Below are 20578 nucleotides of genomic sequence, written 5' to 3'. Positions count from 1 at the left end.
GTGTCCATATAATATAGGTACTATGCCACTGAAAAACATGAGCTGAAAAAATAAGTTCCAGTTAACTGGATTGGTTATGAATCTTTTGTAGTAGGAACATATATTAATTTATGGTTTTACAGAAACCCCAATATTTGCTTTATACTAGCATATATTTACAAGGAATAGTTAAAAAGTCATCAATGCCCCCGAGGTGTCCCTATTTCATGGTTGCCAATATGTAATCTTTATTTTTGTTTTGTCCAGGCACTTCAACAGTACCAGTTCATGTAATGCAGAATTAATCAATGCTGTGCAATGTTTTGCCTGTTAACGCTACTCATGTTTTGCTTCTTGACAAGTTACTTGTATGCTATGCAAACTCAAGCTGTATGTGTTTGACTGTTTGTTGTTAAAACCTTTTCAATAAAAACTAAGTTGAAAAAAAATTCATCAATATCACTGAAAAGATCATTTCACAATCAATATTGTAATATCTTCATAAAATCTATTTTTTGCAAAGGGTTGTATTAAAATTGCATTGGTTGTAACCAGCTTTAATCTAAGAATACAAATATGCAACAGTAAGAAATCATTATCTTTTGTTATTTTTGTTTAGGACAGAATGATAGATTCAAATGAGACTTTTGTTTCTGAATTTATTCTTCTAGGATTTTCAAGTGTAAAAAATATAAAACTGCTTTTGTTTGGTTTATTTTTGTTTATTTACATTATCACAGTAACTGGAAATGTTGTTATTATTTCCATTGTTTCTGATGATGAACAACTGCATACACCAATGTATTTCTTTTTAAGTAATTTGTCTTTTCTGGAGATTCTGTACACAACTAATATTGTTCCTATGATGTTATGTCACATTATCTCAGAAAATCATGGCATATCTTTCTTAGGATGCATTGCCCAGTTGTACTTCTTTGGTTCTCTAGGTTCAACTGAATGCTTTCTTCTGGGAGTGATGGCCTATGACAGATATGTTGCTATCTGCAAACCACTACATTACCCAACACTGATGAGTGTTAGAACAAGTATACTTTTGGCAGTTTGTTCATGGGCTTCAGGGTTTATATTAACTTTTGGTGCACTGATATTTGTGTCACAATTACATTTTTGTGGACCTAATGTAATTAGACACTTTTTTTGTGATCTTCAGCCAGTCTTAAAATTGTCCTGCAAAGATGCTTATGCTATATACATGGTAGCTTGGACATTAGCTTCTACAATTCTTTTAGGATCATGCCTGCTCACACTTGCATCTTATGTTCATATTATCCTTACCATGTTAAAAATACCCTTTTCCAAAGGGCGTCAGAAAGCTTTTTCAACTTGCACAGCTCATCTTACTGTTGTTGTCATTTATTATGGTGCCATGATTTCCATGTATGTTAGTCCAAACAATGCTGATGGTGCTGAATTTAACAAGATTTTATCTCTGCTTTATACAGTGGTAACTCCATTCATGAATCCTTTCATATATACTTTAAGGAATCAAGAAGTTAAGCAAGCACTACAAAAAGCAGCTATAAGATTGTGCAAACACTTCTAAAGTATTCATTTTACAAGTATATCTGATGTGGTCTTGCTTACTGAAGTCTTGTTCACAAAATGCAATGCAAGTGACTGTACATTATATTTCAACATGGGGCACCAGTTTTCGTTTCCCAATATAAAGCTAAAACAGTTCTATTACTATAAAAATGGTGTTAAAACATTTTGTTTTCCTTTTGGTTTGCAGTTCAGTATTTCTTCCTTCCCAGTGTGGAGGTGCAGATGGTTCCTCCAGTGGTGGCAGCACTTGGAGGGTCTGGTTACTCCTTCCCCCCTACATTTTGGTGTGTTCTGCTCCCAGGACTTGCATTATGCATAATCTTGCACTTGGCTAAAATTCGCTAAAATATCCCGTTTCTGGTTTCGCAAGCAATCTGACAAGATTGGGAAAGAAAAAAAAAAAAGAAAAGAGGAGTCAAATTGTAACTAGGTGACAAATTAAGACACGAGTTAACGTTGAAGATTCCTGAAAACTTCTGCCAAGTTATTAATAAGAATATGCTACTATTAACCGTGTTTTTACTGAATCTAATTTTTACACTTTGTGGAAAAATGTGTAAGAAATCTCAGAAGACTTATATGCATGTATATTTACTGTGTGTACCAGTGCTTTAGATATCATACTCAAATGGCAAGGAATCCACTACCATATAAAATTACTTTTGATTTTGACTATGTGCCTCTTTAAAATGTAAATGTCTGAGGTAAAGATCATTTGAATGAACTGGGGATTATACTCCAGTAAAAGCTTTAATAGATTACAGATCACATTTCAGGGGTTAATAGTGCTAAGGTGGTGACTTTCTCATCCATTCTTACTAAATCTATGTAGTAGAAGAATAAACTGAGTGAATATATTGAATGGATACTTTAGGCAGTCCTGCATATTACATAGTAATAGTAAGAATGGATGAAACATGTTGGATCATTAGTGGTTAACTTTAGAGGTGGTGTTGGTATATAGTTGCTGCTGAGGGAAATCCAGACAGAACGATGACTCATAACACAATACTAACATTTGAAAATAGCTGTGCCTTTCACAGACTATACATTGTCTTCATTAATTTCTACTTACATTTCTTTCCTTCCTTACTGCTCAGCTGACAACAGAGAGTTGACCTGATTACCTATCAGCAACACCCACAGAAATGTCGTCATCACATGACCTGAATTCAAAGTTTAACTATTAATATTTATTATATATACTGTAAATAGTGGGTAAAAATTACTTGTTTGCAAAATTAGTAAGAGGAATTGGATGTTGAAGAGTTCCCTTGTTATTCATTGGGGCTCAAGTTAATGTAAGCCCCTGTTATTCAATAGGGCTCAAGCCAATGTAAGGTGTTACATTGGCCTGTTGTCCATTCACAACCAATCTACATTAAGAGAGAGCAGGGACCGCGTTCAATAAACAGTATCCTAAATGTAATAAGCAAGTGGCCCATTAGAAACAAACATAGTATGGATTAAGAGACTCTCGCCATGCCCATGTCATACCATTTCTAAAGGAACCCCCTCAAGGAGGCCTGTAGTCATTTTTATATGAGTCTCTTAAGTTTCCCAAACTGAATGATATTTAGTTTCGGTATCCCTGAAAGAGAGTCTGAAGCGAGAATAAATCTCGTTTCAAACCTCATAGAGCTAAACCACCGCTATCGCGCCACTAAACGGGGGTCCCTTCACCCCCAAATCCCCTCGGTGCAGTGGGGGAGCGCTTCCTGGTTGGGGCAGGGCTTACTGCCGCAGCCCTGCCCCACGCGCGTCTGTCAGCACGTATCTCCGCCTCTCCCCCGCCCCTCTCAGTCTTCCTTCACTGAGAGGGGCGGGGAGAGGCAGCGATGCGCCGCTGATAGACGCGACTGGAGGCAGGGCTGCAGCCGTTATCCCTGCCTCCAGGAGTGACCAAGTCCATGACCAAGTGTTGTGGGGGTGGGTTTGGGGGTGAAGGGACCCCCGTTTAGCGGCGCGATAGCGGCGGTTTAGCAGGGGCACACATGCCCCTGCTAACTATGAGCTCTGAAGCGAGATTTATTCTCGCTTCAAAGGTCTCTTTAAGGATGCTGTCATTTTTCGATATCCTTAGTCCATTAAATTTTATGTATAACATCAGACATCAGAGGTGTACTACATTCTTCCTGAAAGAAGCAAAAGCAAGTTTGGTTGCCGAATGAATGTGATTAGTAAGAATTTTAGTATAATTATTAACTTGAAGACTAGGTTGACCCATTAACATGGTGGAAGGCTCCAAAGGCAAAGAGAAAACCGGTACAGTCAATATCAAGCTTTGGACATCATGCCATAAAGGCATAATAATCGGACAATATTAGTAAAAATATTCCAGAGTTCCTTTTGAACCGCATCCCCCACAATAGAGGTCCGAAGTTGTGTCATACATTTAAGCTAGGCACTTTGGAGTAAGGTACCTTCGAAAAAGGATCTTATACATTTTCATGTATCTGGATACACATGGAAGAGGCCTTAGTTTTTTTCCCAGATATCATCCCATGCCTCCAGAGATATGGGTGTAGAAAGAGCTTTTTTTCCCAGGCCTTCATATTTAAATTAGCCTGTGTAACAGAGTTGGCTTTAGTATGAAGAAAGGTGTATATTTGAAATATAAGACTCTTTTGATGGCCCCTATGATCACAGCTATATTTAAGGGAAGAATAGCTGACAGTATGTGCATTATTTTTAAGATAAGAGTGAAGAAAATAGCTAATTTGATTATATTCTAAATGTAGCTGTGGAATAAAAAAGTGGCTTTAGTTAGAAGCTTTTCAGTGTATGGATCTATCCAATCATTAAGATTGAAGCAGCCTAAATTGTACCATCTATTCATAAAGCCCTCTGAGACCCCAGGGGAAAAGGTAGGGTTCCCTAAAATAGGAAATAACAAGATCTCAGATGAGCTGAGGGAGCAGTAATGCACCAAATCTGAAGAGTAAATCTAACCGTAGGAAGTAGATCTACGGAAAATAGTTTAGCAGGAAACTCAAACCATAACATAGATGCCAATGAAATAGGGTAAACACTCATAGCTCATTTGGTAAAAAATGTCAACTTTAATATTGGACCATTCTGGTCGTAGTCAGCCAACTTCGCTATGCTGGAACTACGCGTAGTTCTACACAATTACACTTCACAAACTACGGTTTCGAAATCAGAAACTTCACTACGTTTGCATTTCGCAGACTACGCGTTAAAATACGGAAGCTTTGCGTAGTGCGAAGCGTAGTGTATGCGGACGCTTATGCCCTTATGAGGAAAAAGTTTGCAATAATCTGCTAAATATGCCCATGGGTGAACTAATATACAGTGATGTGAAAAACTATTTGCCCCCTTCCTGATTTCTTATTCTTTTGAATGTTTGTCACACTTAAATGTTTCTGCTCATCAAAAATCGTTAATGATTAGTCAAAGATAACATAATTGAACACAAAATGCAGTTCTAAATGATGGTTTTTATTATTTAGTGAGAAAAAAAACTCAAAACCTACATGACCCTGTGTGAAAAAGAAATTGCCCCCTGAACCTAATAACTGGTTGGGCCACCCTTAGCAGCAATAACTGCAATCAAGCGTTTGCGATAACTTGCAACGAGTCTTTTACAGCACTCTGGAGGAATTTTGGCCCACTCATCTTTGCAGAATTGTTGTAATTTAGCTTTATTTGAGGGTTTTCTAGCATGAACCGCCTTTTTAAGGTCATGCCACAAAATCTCAATAGGATTCAGGTCAGGACTTTGACTAGGCCACTCCAAAGTCTTCATTTTGTTTTTCTTCAGTCATTCAGAGGTGGATTTGCTGGTGTGTTTTGGGTCATTGTCCTGCTGCAGCACCCAAGATCGCTTCAGCTTGAGTTGACGAAACAGATGGCCGGACAGTCTCCTTCAGGATTTTTTGGTAGAATTCATGGTTCCATCTATCACAGCAAGCCTTCCAGGTCCTGAAGCAGCAAAACAACCCCAGACCATCACACTACCACCACCATATTTTACTGTTGGTATGATGTTCTTTTGCTGAAATGCTGTGTTACTTCTACGCCAGATGTAACGGGACACGCACCTTCTAAAAAGTTAAACTTTTGTCTCGTCGGTCCACAAGGTATTTTCCCCAAAGTCTTGCCAATCATTGAGATGTTTTTTAGCAAAATTGAGACGAGCCTTAATGTTCTTTTTGCTTAAAAGTGGTTTGCGCCTTGGATATCTGCCATGCAGGCCGTTTTTGCCCAGTCTCTTTCTTATGGTGGAGTCGTGAACACTGACCTTAATTGAGGCAAGTGAGGCCTGCAGTTCTTTAGATGTTGTCCTGGGGTCTTTTGTGGCCTCTCGGATGAGTTTTCTCTGCACTCTTGGGGTAATTTTGGTCGGCCAGCCACTCCTGGGAAGGTTCATCACTGTTCCATATTTTTGCCATTTGTGGATAATGGCTCTCACTGTGGTTCGCTGGAGTCCCAAAGCTTTAGAAATGGCTTTATAACCTTTACCAGACTGATAGATCTCAATTACTTTTGTTCTCATTTGTTCCTGAATTTCTTTGGATCTTGGCATGATGTCTAGCTTTTGAGGTGCTTTTTGTCTACTTCTCTGTGTCAGATAGCTCCTATTTAAGTGATTTCTTGATTGAAACAGGTGTGGCAGTAATCAGGCCTGGGGTGACTACAGAAATTGAACTCAGGTGTGATAAACCACAGTTAAGTTATTTTTTAACAAGGGGGGCAATCACTTTTTCACACAGGGCCATGTAGATTTCGAGTTCTTTTCTCTCACTAAATAATAAAAACTATCATTTAAAACTGCATTTTGTGTTCAATTATGTTATCTTTGACTAATAGTTAACGATTTTTGATAAGCAGAAACATTTAAGTGCGACAAACATGCAAAAGAATAAGAAATCAGGAAGGAGGCAAATAGTTTTTCACACCACTGTATGCGTACATTCCACCTTCCAATGTGGAATTGTATACGTATAGAAGGGCAATAATATTTCTGCGCATGCGCAATGATCCCTATAGACGCAGTTACCGCATGCGTAGTTGACTACGCAATACATACACCAACTACGCGTAGCGGGCAAAACTTCGAATGGTGGTACTACGACTACGCGGAAATAAGTACACAATATTTTTAAACTTCGTTTGTGAACTACGATGCATATTTGTGGACTACGTAGATTCGCACTGGCGTAGTTTACAAGCAACCCTGGCTACTTCAGCTTGATAATAATATTTCAAGTGGAGGAGGCCGAAACCAAGAACTGCTTTATGTACCCTAGGGTGTTTGTGATTCCAAACACATTTCAGGAATTCTTGTTGTAGCAGAGCAAACTGATTTTCTGGGACCCTAACAGGGAGAGTCCCAAAAAAATATAATAGGCAGGGTAGGACATTCATTTTAAATGTATAGATTCTGCTAATCCAAGAACTATTATAGATGTTACATTTGTGGAGATCATGTAGGATATTACGTATTAAGGGGAAAAAATATATAGGGTAATAATGAAGGAGTATGCTGTATGCCCAGGTATTTAAGAGTATGCACTTTCCAATTGTATGGGTTTCAAATTTAGCAATAAATCCGGCTGTATTCAAATTGGTAAAGCCTCAGTCTTGTCTTTTGATTAAGCTTAAATCCAGAGATGGATTCAAAGACATGTAAAACAGAATGGCGTGTGGGGAGTGAAGTAAGCAAGTGGTCGAGCTAGAGTCAGCAAAATTGCATAAGCAAATAGTGGTATTTTACACTCATGTCCACCTTGTGTAATCCCAGCATATTAGTGTTTTGTCTAATAGCACTAGCAAAGAGTTATATATTAAGGGCAAACAACAAACGTGGCAGATGGTACTCTTGTCTAGTGCCATTAGGAATTTGAAAGTAATGAGGGGAAGCAAATGGAAGTTTAACAACTGTAGTCTGAACGGAGTAAAGGCCCTTAAGGATAAATAGGGTCCCTCAAGACCTTGAAGTTGTAGTACACAAAAAAAATACAGCCAGGAGAGTGTGTCAAAAGCCTTTTCTGCATCCAAACTCAGAAGCAGAGACGGCTTTCCAGATTGTCCCCTAAATGCTTGCAAACACTGCGCTGATATCAGATCTCGGGTGAATTCAAATTGGCGGTGCGCTGCTTAAAAACAAAACAAAGTCCACTTTCACAATCTAAAACATCTGCGCACTAATGTTCCCATGAAAAGACTCCTCTCATGTAAATCACAAGATCAGTTCCAGTTTTCCATCAAATGCACAATCTTGCTCCTGCAGTCGGCTTCCACTGTTTCCGCTTCGGTAAGACACCACCACCACACACCCCAAGCAGTGGGCACTCACCGCACCACATTGACCCTCTGTTAGATGGGTCTCCAGCACCTATAGAGTCATATGGCCGCCCCCTGCCTTTTCGAGCAATTCTTGTCCACCACTTCAACCTTTTTCATAGGATCATCACACCTCAAAAGATAATATTCGGAACAACCATAGCGTAAAGCCATAAAAACTATTTATTATTAAAAGAAATTTACACTCACAAGCATGGAGGTTTTCATAGGGCACAGCGTTTTTATGGGCTCTACCCCAATCGATGGCCGCTGGGAAAAAAAACAGTTTGTTGCCACACCTTAAACCTGGGTGGTTCCTTCTTCGGTTCCACACAGCTAGGGGCCTGATCTTGTGATTTACATGAAAGGAGTCTTTTCATGGGAACATTAGTGCGCAGCTGTTTTAGATTGTGAAAGTGGTATTGTCCCCTGCCTGGCGACCCATAATAAAACCCACTTGGTCATTATTAATCAACTTAACCAAGATTGGATTAAGGCAATTTTGGTAGTACTTTAGAGATTATTTTTAATCAGAGTTCAATAAAGAAATTGACCTATAACTCTGTGGAAGTTAGGGATCCTTTCCATCCTTAGGGATCATTGTAATTAAGGAGCTCAATGAGGTAGCATGGGGAAAATTCACCTTTCATAAACCTATTTGTAAACTGTGTAAGATAAGGGACAAGTACTGACATTTTTTTTGTAATAGGAATATGTAAGAGCATCTGGGCCTGGTGCTTTAGATGAAGGGAGAAATGCAATCTTCAGTGTATAACAAGCACCCAAGGAGGGGATGTGTGATGTGCTATGACTCCCAGTGTAACGATGAACAAAAGTGGGGACACCGAGAGCCCAATATAGTGTAGTAAGCAAAACAATAGGTTGAAATTGAAAAGTATATAATGTATATACTCACAAAAGTGAGTTACCTCCTAGGTACAGGCAGGTGAGGAGATTAGACCTGTCCTCACTCAGGATTAAAAGTCGCTCTCTGTAAATCAGGAAAAAAGAGGTGGGGATCGACCCCTCCACCAGGGATGGATATTGGTAATATAAGAGTGAACAGAGGCGCCAGCAGGATAAATGGTACTACAAAGTTTAAAATTCCTCAGGAGGTGGTGGTGGTCCACCACCTCCTGAGGAATATTAAACTTTTTAGTACCCTTTATCCTGCTGGTGCCTCTGTTTACTCTTATATGACTCTCAGTGTCTCTGCACACTCAGACACTCCAGAACGTCTTCCACAGTTGAGTCAGCACCATCAGAAGTGTATATAAAGCTATTTTATTAGTTTAAAAGCAGTATGATCATCATCCGTGCAGCAGCGACATCTCCGCTGTTTCGGTCACCAGACCTTTTTCAAGCTATGTAAGTTGATATCCTTTTTTTCCCCTCAAGCTGTGTAAGTTGATATCATACTGACATAAGAAACTCCACTCTTATATAGTAACTTCAGATCTCCTACACCAATCAGGTGCAAGAAGCCTTTAGCCTTATCAACTTACTCAGCTTGAAAAAGGTCTGGTGACAGAGCTGTCGCTGCTGGACAGATGATGATCATGCTGCTTTTAAACCAATAAAAGAGCTTTATATACACTTCTAATGGTGCTGACTCAACTGTGGAAGACGTTCGGTAGAAATTGAATAACCTCACATGCAGTGTTCTCCCCAGAATTTCTAACCAGCCGGGTGGCATGAAAAAGTAGCCGGGTGGGGAAGTAAGGTCACATTGGGTGGAGTTGGAGGGTGATGCTGGGTGCCACTACTAGGTAGGGAGGGGCAGGGTGGATCGTGTTGGGTGCTACTTGGTAGGGACGAGTGTAGGTGGATCATGCTGGGTGCTTTTGAATGAGGAAGTGGGTAAGGAGGAAACACACTGGGAACTACTGATGAGGAGTTACACTGGATGATCTCACATGCACACAAGCATGATGTACACATGCTTGTTGCTTGTCTATGTGCTAAACAGCGTGTACTACAGAGGGGAAAAAAAGGACTGGGAAAGAAAAAACAAGGAGGAATGTGTGAGAGACAAAGGGAAATGTGTGAGAGGGAGAGACAGACTAAAGGTAGAAGAAAACATATGTATATCAGTGTGGAAAAGGAAGGAGGGGGGGGGGGGGGCAATAAAAACAACAACACTGTGTGGGTCAGAGAGGAGAGGATTGCAAGCTATACCATCTAAATATGAATGAAATACAAGAATGCAGCACTCTCACAGATCCTGTAACTTGCACAGCACACTGCAGGTCTGCAGACAGGTTTACATCAATGTAACATCTTGGAGCAGAGCAGTTGGGGGAAGGACAGCAATAGGAGCTGTAAAAATGTCTGTCTCCTCTCCTCCCAGCAAAGTGCATCTGAAAGGGGGGCATGCCATAGAGGTGACGCTACACCAGGCACAGCAGCAGAGGCAGCTAATGGCTATCAGTCACCACCTTACCAGGGATTAACAGATAACCATCTGCCCTGCAATGCTGTCTCCCCGGCATGAGCGAGCGCTGATCCACACTTCCCTGTGCTCTGACTTCTGACCTGCGAGGCTGGAGGTGAGGCTGGAACACATTCTGGGAAGTTTGCTGCGATGTGAAGACTTGCTGGAGGAAGGAAGAGAGCCCGTCCTCTGCATAATAGTCATGCAGATCGGGATGGGATTCACTAGCTCCAGCTCCTTTGAAGTTCCCGCGGTGCCTGTGTAACTTCAGTTACCACCAGGCTCTCCCCGCCCCTCTACATCATGGATATGCAGGAGCTGAGGGGAGGGCGGAGATAGTGTGAGTGACAGCGGCTGGCTCCAATAACACAGCCGCTGCTCACTGCATTGAATGTGGAGAAAGAAAATCTGATGCACGCTGTAACCACAGGCGGGCGGGAAGCTGAGACCAGCCGGGCGCTCCGCCCGGATAATAGGCTCTGGGGAGAACACTGCTCACATGGCTGCACAGTCAATAGCGTAAATGCACATGGCTGCACAGTCAATAGCATAGTTTGGGAAATGCACATCATTACCATTCATTTGTGTTTTGCATTTCTGATTTTCCACGTTTTTAAATTGTACAGTTTTCCCCTCATAATGCATGAGCTTGCAATTGTAGTGTATGAGTGTGCGTGACAAAACATTTAAGGCAGGGGTCGGGAACCTATGGCTCGCGAGCCATATATGGCTCTTTTCATGCCTGCGTATGGCTCTCTGGCTCGCTAAAAGACGGGTGACAGAGCGGCCAGAGAGCCTGTGTTTAGTAATCTGCCCCGCTGTAATCTGCGCCGCCGCCCCGCCCCCCTCCTCCATGCCGGTAATCTGCGCCGCCGCCCCGCCCCCCTCCTCCATGCCAGGTGTTTGTAATTGCGCTGATGCTGGCGCTGCCTGTGTGATGTCACACGTTACGTGTGACACATCGGCGCAGCCGGCGGGAACTGAGGCAGCTTGGCGGGGGGAGGAGCCGACCCCACGACGTGCGACCCGGAGGCAGCCGCACCCATAGGTACTGCTCCGGAGCGCACAAGCCAGCAGCAGCCGTCGCCGCCGCCGCAGGAGCCGCCGCAGTCACTCCAGGACAGGTCCAGGAGGTCACTCCAGTCTGGTAAATTCATTTGTGGGGAAATCGTCTGCCAATGAGATAGGATAGGCATTTGTGGGGAAATCGTCTGCCAATGAGATTGCATTTGTAGGGAAATTGTCTGCCAATGAGATTGCATTTGTGGGGAAATAGTCTGCCAATTGAGATTGCATTTGTGGGGAAAGCGTCTGCCAATGAGATTGCATTTGTGGGGAAATCGTCTGCCAATGAGATTGCACTTGTGGGGAAATTGTCTGCTAATGAGATTGTACTTGTGGGGAAATCGTCTGCCAATGAGATTGCACTTGTGGGGAAATTGTCTGCCAATGAGATTGCATTTGTGGGGAAATCGTTTGCCAATGAGATTGCATCTGCCAATGAAATTGCATTTGTGGGGAAATAGTTTGCCAATGAGATTGCATTTGTGGGGAAATTGTCTGTCAATGAGATTGCACTTGTGGGGAAATCATCTGCCAATGAGATTGCACTTGTGGGGAAATTGTCTGCCAATGAGATTGCATTTGTGGGGAAATCGTCTGCCAATGAGATTGCACTTGTGGGGAAATCGTCTGCCAATGAGATTGCACTTGTGGGGAAATCGTCTGCCAATGAGATTGCATTTGTGGGGAAATTGTCTGCCAATGAGATTGCACTTGTGAGGAAATCGTCTGCCAATGAGATTGCACTTGTGGGGAAATCGTCTGCCAATGAGATTGCATTTGTGGGGAAATCGTCTGCCAATGAGATTGCACTTGTGGGGAAATCGTCTGCCAATGAGATTGCATTTGTGGGGAAATTGTCTGCCAATGAGATTGCATTTGTGGGGAAATTGTCTGCCAATGAGATTGCACTTGTGGGGAAATTGTCTGCCAATGAGATTGCACTTGTGGGGAAAACGTCTGCCAATGAGATTGCACTTGTGGGGAAAACGTCTGCCAATGAGATTGCACTTGTGGGGAAATAGTCTGCCAATGAGATTGCACTTGTGGGGAAATTGTCTGCCAATGAGATTGCATTTGTGGGGAAATTGTCTGCCAATGAGATTGCATTTGTGGGGAAATTGTCTGCCAATGAGATTGCACTTGTGGGGAAAACGTCTGCCAATGAGATTGCACTTGTGGGGAAAACGTCTGCCAATGAGATTGCACTTGTGGGGAAAACGTCTGCCAATGAGATTGCATTTTGTGGCCAGCCGGCCCTCCACCATGTGGACTATTGTGCACCTCATCTGTCCACCCACCAAGCAATATCACCTGCCCACCCAGCACCTTGACCTACCTCTCCGCACCCTGACCTGCCGCTCCCATTATTTACTGGTGAATGCTGGCCAGTGTACGATTATTTTATGGTGAAATGCTCCCCACTTTACGATTAATTTCTGGTGAAACATTGCTGCATTAGAATTACTTTATGGCGAACCGCTGCCCCATTATGATTATTTGGCACCTATGGGGGAGCCCCATCCACATTTTCGCAGGGGGGGCCCAGTGATTTCTAGTTTCGCCCCTGTCCCCTGACCGGCCTTCCCAACCCACCACCCCTAGCCATCTCCCCCTGCCCAGGAGTTCACAACCTAATCCTACAATAGTAGTCAGTAGATAGCAAGTAACAATGTTTGATTGTATGGTCTGTGTTGAGGTGGAGTCAAACATGTCAATTATGTCTTTTAATTTCTCCATAGGAGTTTGAATTGTGTTGGAGGATTTAACCAGCTTTGGCGGGCTGTTACGGAACTTCCCACCAGCTACACTCGCAATTGGCTACCCTGCCTTCATTATCTCTGCCCTGCCCCACGGACCACAAACTAAGGTGGTATCCTCCTTACCTCACTCATCAAGCTGATTACAGAAGATGGCTAAAAGAAAAAAAGATGATCAGTATCGTACTTTTCAGCCGGAATGGACAGAGGAATTCGCCTTTATGGAGAGAGCAGGTTCTGCAGTGTGTCTACTATGCAACGATAAAATTGCATCAATGAAACGGTCTAATTTACAGCGGCACTTTGAAACACGCCATACTACTTTTGCATCAAAATATCCAGTGGGGGACAGCAGGAAGAAAGCATGTAAAGAGCTACTGGGTAGAGTGCAAGCTAGTCAACAGCAACTCCGTGTTTGGACCCAACAAGGTGACTGGAATTCAGCTAGCTTTGCTGGTGCTTTAGCAATTGTGAAACACGGAAAGCCATTCACAGACGGGGAGTATGCCAAAACATTCATGCTTGATGTTGCCAATGAACTTTTTGACGACTTTTCGGATAAAGACAAGATAATCAAACGAATAAAAGACATGCCTCTGTCGGCAAGAACTGTTCACGATCGTACCATCATGATGGCAAATAAAATTGAGGCAACACAAGTGAAGGACATAAACACAGCACTATTCTTTTCTCTCGCTTTGGATGAGTCAACAGACGTAAGTCATTTATCCCAGTTCAGTGTGATTGCAAGGTATGCTGTCGGTGACAAAATACGTGAAGAAAGTCTTGCTGTTTTGCCTATGAAAGGGACAACAAGAGGGGAAGATTTATTCAAGGCTTTCACTGAGTTCGCTAAAGAACAAAATCTACCTATGGATAAACTTATTTCGGTGTGTACTGATGGTGCTCCGTGCATGGTGGGGAAAAACAGAGGATTCGTATCGCTTCTTCGTGAACATGAAAAGAGACCCATCCTAAGTTTTCACTGCATCCTACATCAGGAGGCACTTTGTGCTCAGATGTGTGGCGAACAGCTTGGTGAGGTGATGTCACTGGTCATTCGGGTGGTAAACTTTATAGCTGCACGAGCTTTACATGATCGCCAGTTTAAAACACTGCTGGAGGAAGTTGGGAATAATTATCCTGGTCTGCTTCTGCACAGCAATGTGCGTTGGTTGTCAAGAGGAAAGGTGCTCAGCCGTTTCGCAGCTTGTCTGAGCGAAATCCGGACTTTTCTTGCAATGAAAAATGTTGAGCATCCTGAGTTAGAAAACACTGAGTGGCTCCTAAAGTTCTACTATCTTGTGGACATGACTGAACATCTGAACCAGCTCAATGTGAAAATGCAAGGCGTTGGAAATACAGTCTTATCCCTTCAACAAGCAGTGTTCGCATTTGAAAACAAGCTAGAACTGTTCATCACCGACATTGAATCAGGTCGTTTACTACACTTTGAAAAACTGGGAGAGTTTAAAGATGAATGCACAGCAAGTGACCCTGCTCAACATCTTGATCTTCAGCAGCTAGCAGGCTTCACATCTAATCTCCTGCAGTCATTCAAAGCGCGCTTTGGAGAATTTCGTGAGCGCACTCGTCTTTTTAAGTTTATCACCCATCCACTTGAGTGTGCAGTGGACAGCACTGACCTTAGTTACATCCCCGGCGTCTCTGTCAGAGATTTTGAGCTACAAGCTGCTGACTTGAAGGCCTCAGACGTGTGGGTGAATAAGTTCAAGACATTGAACGAAGATTTGGAAAGACTTGCATGCCAGCAAGCAGAGTTGGCGAGCAAACACAAGTGGGCAGAAATGAGAAAACTTGAACACGCAGACCACCTGATTCTTAAAACTTGGAACGCTCTTCCCATCACATACCACACACTGCAGCGTGTGAGTATTGCTGTACTGACGATGTTTGGCTCTACATATGCATGTGAGCAGTCTTTCTCACATCTAAAGCACATTAAGTCTAACCTACGATCACGTTTAACAGATGGAAGTCTCAACGCCTGCATGAAGCTCTGCCTCACCACGTATCAACCAGACTACAAAGCCATCAGCAAAACCATGCAGCTCCAGAAGTCCCATTAATTCAGGGTAAGAAGTACTTTATTTATCAGGTGCTAATGGTAAACAATAAGTATCTGAATTCTTTTTAATAATGTTATGCAGTTGCTAACCATTAGCAACTGCATAACAACGTTATTAAAGAATGCAGACACTTATTGTACTTTAAAAAGTGTTTGTTTTGCATAAAATGTACACATTACCTTGTATTTAGTTTTAAACATATTGTATGGCTCTCACAGAATTTCATTTTAAAATATGTCGTGTTTATGGCTCTCTCGGCCAAAAAGGTTCCCTACCCCTGATTTAAGGGAAAGTTAAAAGCAAATGCGATGGGGTGTAGAACCAAGAATTGCAGTGAAAAACACCCCTGCAAGTGTGTTCCCTGACTAATACTTAATCGGAGACTGTTACAGCTAGTAGGATCAACCAGGTCAAAATCAGAATAATGTATTTTGCCAAGTAAAAATGGGGGTTGTACCCGGAATTGGTTTTGGCTCATACAGGTTCTGAAAGAATGGGGGGGGGGGGGGTTAATGTCCGAAAGCCAAGAGCTGAGGCTGCCATATTACAGAGCCACCAGGTGCACTTGGTAAGTGTCCAACCCAAAATGCATAATTTAGTTCTCCATGAGGTTTTTGATTATTCTGACATCCATGAAAGGGTCATATGCCATGGCCTTGGCTTGTTTAGACTCTAGGAACAATACATTGTTTATTGTGATTTTTCCTTTGGGGTACATATTGCCCTATGGCTTTATTACATTGACAACGTGCTAGGGGTGGGAAAAGGAGCTCTGGGAAAATTACAGTGTAAGTTTATGAGGTTTTTTTATCCATGATTGTATTGTGTGAGCCTGATTAGCATATGTATATTCTGTATCCTGTTAAGCTAGGGCTGCAATCACTTTATTCATTTTACATAGATTCAAATACACACTGTAAACTCATCTGTGGATTTTTTTTTAAATTACTTCTATTAAAGTAGTTAAAAGTATAATGCTGGTGAAGTACTTTATATTGTCTATCTTGACCCAACCATTTTTGGTAGCTTGCCACTCTAAAAGCTTCTTATAGTAAACTGATTACATTTTGGCCAATTGCTCCACTTGGAGCAAACTAGGACAGGTTTAAAGGTACCCTAGCTCATACATATTTTTTTTTTAAATTCTAACCACAGTTGTTTGATTGAATTGAGGTTGGTGATTTGTGATAGGTGCTCGCATACCTTAAACTGGTTCTTCTTAAGCCATTTTGCCACAACTATGGAGACATGTCATTGTCCATTCGGAAGATACATTTATGACTGATGTTCATCTTCCATGCTGAGCTCTTGGCACGTTGCTGCAGTTTAATTCACAAAATTGTCCTTTTGTCTTGATGTCATTTATTTTGTTAAGTGCACGAGTACCACTTGCAGCAAAAAACCCTGACAGTGTGATTATCCAATGATTATTATGGACAAACAGGTCAATTTACATTGCTGCTTTTTTTTTTTTTTTTTAGGCGGTTTTTGGAGCGAAAAGTGGAATAATCTCTTTGTAAGTAGATATCTTAAACAGTATGCCAAATGTATAGTATATAATCTGTGGAAGAGTTATAAAGTGAGTTTTAAAGAAGTGACTATAGATGTTTGTTAATATCTTATTTTAACTGTACATGTTTTTTTTTTTTTTTTTTTTTTTTTTTTTTTACTTCTTGACAAAATATCCTGTGCCAGCTCACACTAAGGGTAGGAAAAAAAACTTTTAGGTGCTTTTTAACTTATACAAAAATGGGAAATTTAACTTTAGAAAAATAGTTCAGTATATTAAAGCGGTATTGTCACCATATAAATCAAATTTGCAACTGGTCTGAGTGTATTAAGTGATAAAGATGCTAATCCTGCATTCATAACTTTTTTCTGCTGTTATGGTTTGGAGTTATTACATACTATAGGAGCACTGGCCCTAGTGCCAAACAGTGCCAAAAAGTTGAATGCTGGGAGTTCTTTTGAATGCTGGGAGTTCTTTTTATCTATAATATACTCCACCTCTTCCATTTATTTCTCTGCCTTGCTGATCACTTGTGTTTACAAGCAAGGCTGAGGTGACTCAGTGATTGGATGTGTAAATAAAAAAAAAGACTCTGGAAGGAGGGAAGCTAATGAATACACAATGAGCAAGAGAAGGGAGGGGGGAAACAAGAGTCAGGGAGGATAGGATGTCAGCATTATCTTGGCAAGATGGCTACTGCCTAGAAAAGGATTTTCTGCTTTTCCTTTTTAAAATTCACAGGAATCATTACGTGGATAGCACAATGCATCTGTTATGTAAGTAGAGGTAGTATTTATCTACTTATATATGTGGTTTTTATTTCTAGGTTAGCATGGGTGTCGCTTGTTCTTTAAAAGAAAAGTGTGCATCTAGCATCTGAGAATGATAAAACTAAAAAAACTAAAACTGTATTCTATATTCAAGATGTGGCTTCACAAGTGTGTTATACAATATAGTAGCATCTTGTCAATTTATTTCCTGTTGTATGCATCACAGACTTTTATTTGCTTTAGCTACTGCTGCTTGGCATTGAATATGTTAGCTTAATTTATCAACACATTTTTTAAGTCCTTCTCAAAGTCTGATGTTCCTATTCGTAAGGAAATAACAAATTATTATTACCAATCTTTATTTTTAGAGTAGGCAGCATCACTTAGGTCCTTTAATTTTTTTTTGTATTGTAATTAAAACCCATGTGAAGAAAACCCATGTGTAATCTATCTGTTATTCCAATCAGAGAAGCCCCTGCAGTCCAGTCTGCAATGATATATAAATGTACCATGTAATATTCATTCAAAACTAATGCTCCATAATCCATAAAAATGTAAGTAATAGCTTGTGTGTACATAATGTGTTCATTTTTGATGTGAATTTTTAAAAATATGTATATTTATAATTAATATAGGAATTTAAAATAATTGAAACTGATATAGAAAATAAGTCTAATTTTTTACAAGACATTTAATTAAGAGTAAAACCTGATGAGCAAAATGAAGGACATTGTATTTTAATATAAGTAACCTGATGAAGGTTGCTTGAAGGATTTCTCTAAACCTAGTCATATGAATTCATAATGCATAACTAAATCAATAAATTGGAGTAAGTAAGAAAAAAATGTCACAAAAAATGTCAGATAAGTTGCAGAACTACCGTCAGTCAGATGAAAAATGTCATAGTCAGCTAGAAAGTCATAGCTATAATGGCCTGAAGGTGGAAAATTCCCGTTAAGAGGAGAGGTTTAAAAAAAAAAAAAACAACAACATGCACAATAACAATACTAGTTGTATCCTGCATCTCTATTTTGAATTAGTAAAACACAGTATGCTATATGATAGAAACCTAAATAAGTAAATAAATTAGTCTACAGAACATCCTAAAAATGCATATACAGTTGGATTCACTGAATCAGCCAATGTCACTGAAAAACTGTAAGTACATTTTGAATGAATTAAAAAACTTTACAATTGTTTAAAAGCCCAACCCCTGCTTGATATAATGTCACATTTGGATAGTGTGGGTATTGGCTTTAATTTGTGTTAGGCTGTCAGCAACAGGAATGTTTTCCTTTATCTCCTGTTCTTGGAACCTTGGGAGCTGTAAAGTGAATCCTAAAGGCCTCATATAGTGGGAGCGAGGATCATAAATAAAACTTAAAAGTGGTGCTAACTTTTTCTTCTCTGCTTTTTAAAAAATATATTACTGTTTGTGTCCCTATTGAAGACAGTTACCCATTTTATGCCAGGAAAGAAAGTGATGGGTGAGAGAAAGCCTTCTAGATGTGTACAAATAAACTACTTAACACCCAAAAGAAATTTTAACAATGTTATGTGTTATGCATTATAATGCAGACTAATGTTTGATTGCAACATAACATATAAAGTCTTTATATAAATGAATGCATTAAGGAAAGATGAATTACTACTGTGATAATATTACAACGTTGTTTTATTAACAATGCTTCTTATCATTAATTTATTCTGCTTGTGCATTCATACATTCGTTTGGTGGCCTATTCATTTGTTCATTCTTTTTTTCTTTTCATTTTACCAAATTGCAAGACAAAGTAAGATGTACAATGGATCCAGTATTTCAGATTTCATTCTCATTGGGCTGTCAAATCCCCCAGAATTTAGAATTCTTTTGTTTTCAATCATACTTTTAATGTACTTTATAGCAATATGTGGAAATCTACTTATTCTTTTTATCACAAATTTTGATGCGTCACTTAATACACCAATGTATTATTTTCTTAGCAATCTCTCTGTCTTGGATGTGATATGCACCACATCTACAGTGCCCAAAATGCTGTTCAATGTAATTTCCCAGCAGAAAACAATATCATTCAATGGATGCATACTTCAGATGTTTGTTTTTACTGTTGGAATGGACACAGAATTTTTGTTACTTACCTTTATGTCCCTTGATCGTTATCTTGCCATATGCAATCCATTAAGGTACACAAGTATAATGAGCAAGAAGTCTTGTATATTAATGTCAGTAGTTGTCTGGACATTTGGGTTTTCAAGCTCAACATTTCATTCATCAAGCACTTTGTGGATGTCCTTCTGCGGCCCCAGAAAAATAAACCATTTCTTCTGTGAGGTTCCACAGGTCTTAGCACTATCCTGCACAGATATTTCTCTAAATAAATCTGTACTTATAGTCACAGATCTTATATTGGGACTGATCTGTATTATTCTTATTTTTATTTCATATGTATTTATAATTCTTGCTATCCTAAATATCCGCTCCACAGAAGGAAAAAAGAAAGCATTCTCGACCTGTGCCTCCCACATCACTGTGGTGTTGTTATTTTATGGAACATTAATTTTTGCATACTTTAAACCATCTGACGATTCCTCAGATATGGACAAAGAGATTGCTGTGTTCTATACAATTGTTATACCCATGCTAAATCCAATTTTGTATAGTTTAAGAAACAAGGAGGTAAAAGCATCTATTCAAAAAAGTATTTTAAGAAAAATACATTTTAACACTAACTCCAGATCTGTGTTACCCTAACAGAAATAAATAACTGCATTTTTGGCCATGTTTCTGATTCGCCAATAGAAGTAACAGTAAAATGAGCACAGTATTCAGAGCCAAATATTTATTATACAATAAATATTTATCTTTGGATATTTACAATTGTTGTCTTTGGAGATATACAGTAGATCATGTGCTACATTCACAGGCCGTAAAACATAACGAAGATATATGTATATATATATATATATATATTTATATCGATCTGCTCAGCTGTCTGCACGGGCAGACAGCTGTCTGTCCATTCTTTAAGTCTGAGGGCTGCAGGTCTCTGGAAAAGAGACCTGTCTTTGCTTTGCAAGTTTCAGACCTGCTCTGCTGC

General features: G+C 40.2%; 3 protein-coding genes across 3 annotated transcripts; all 3 read left to right on the top strand.

Moving 5' to 3' along the window:
- The first annotated feature begins 604 nt into the window (after window positions 1-604).
- On the top strand, window positions 605-1543 carry LOC137524954 (olfactory receptor 6F1-like). Its single transcript, XM_068245548.1, has one exon. The coding sequence runs from the start codon at window positions 605-607 to the stop codon at window positions 1541-1543; it is 939 nt and encodes a 312-aa protein (XP_068101649.1).
- Window positions 1544-13262: 11719 nt separating this feature from the next.
- Window positions 13263-15200, top strand: LOC137524892 (protein FAM200C-like). The gene has a single exon (XM_068245423.1). It carries the CDS (start codon window positions 13263-13265, stop codon window positions 15198-15200), a length of 1938 nt encoding a protein of 645 aa, XP_068101524.1.
- Window positions 15201-19278: 4078 nt separating this feature from the next.
- Window positions 19279-20232, top strand: LOC137524848 (olfactory receptor 2G3-like). The gene has a single exon (XM_068245285.1). The coding sequence runs from the start codon at window positions 19279-19281 to the stop codon at window positions 20230-20232; it is 954 nt and encodes a 317-aa protein (XP_068101386.1).
- The last annotated feature ends 346 nt before the right edge of the window (window positions 20233-20578 follow it).

This window comes from Hyperolius riggenbachi, chromosome 1 (genome assembly GCF_040937935.1).
Source record: "Hyperolius riggenbachi isolate aHypRig1 chromosome 1, aHypRig1.pri, whole genome shotgun sequence".
NCBI classification, from domain to species: domain Eukaryota; kingdom Metazoa; phylum Chordata; class Amphibia; order Anura; family Hyperoliidae; genus Hyperolius; species Hyperolius riggenbachi.
Note: the sequence above shows the minus strand (reverse complement) of the source record. Positions and strands in the feature narration are given on the sequence as shown.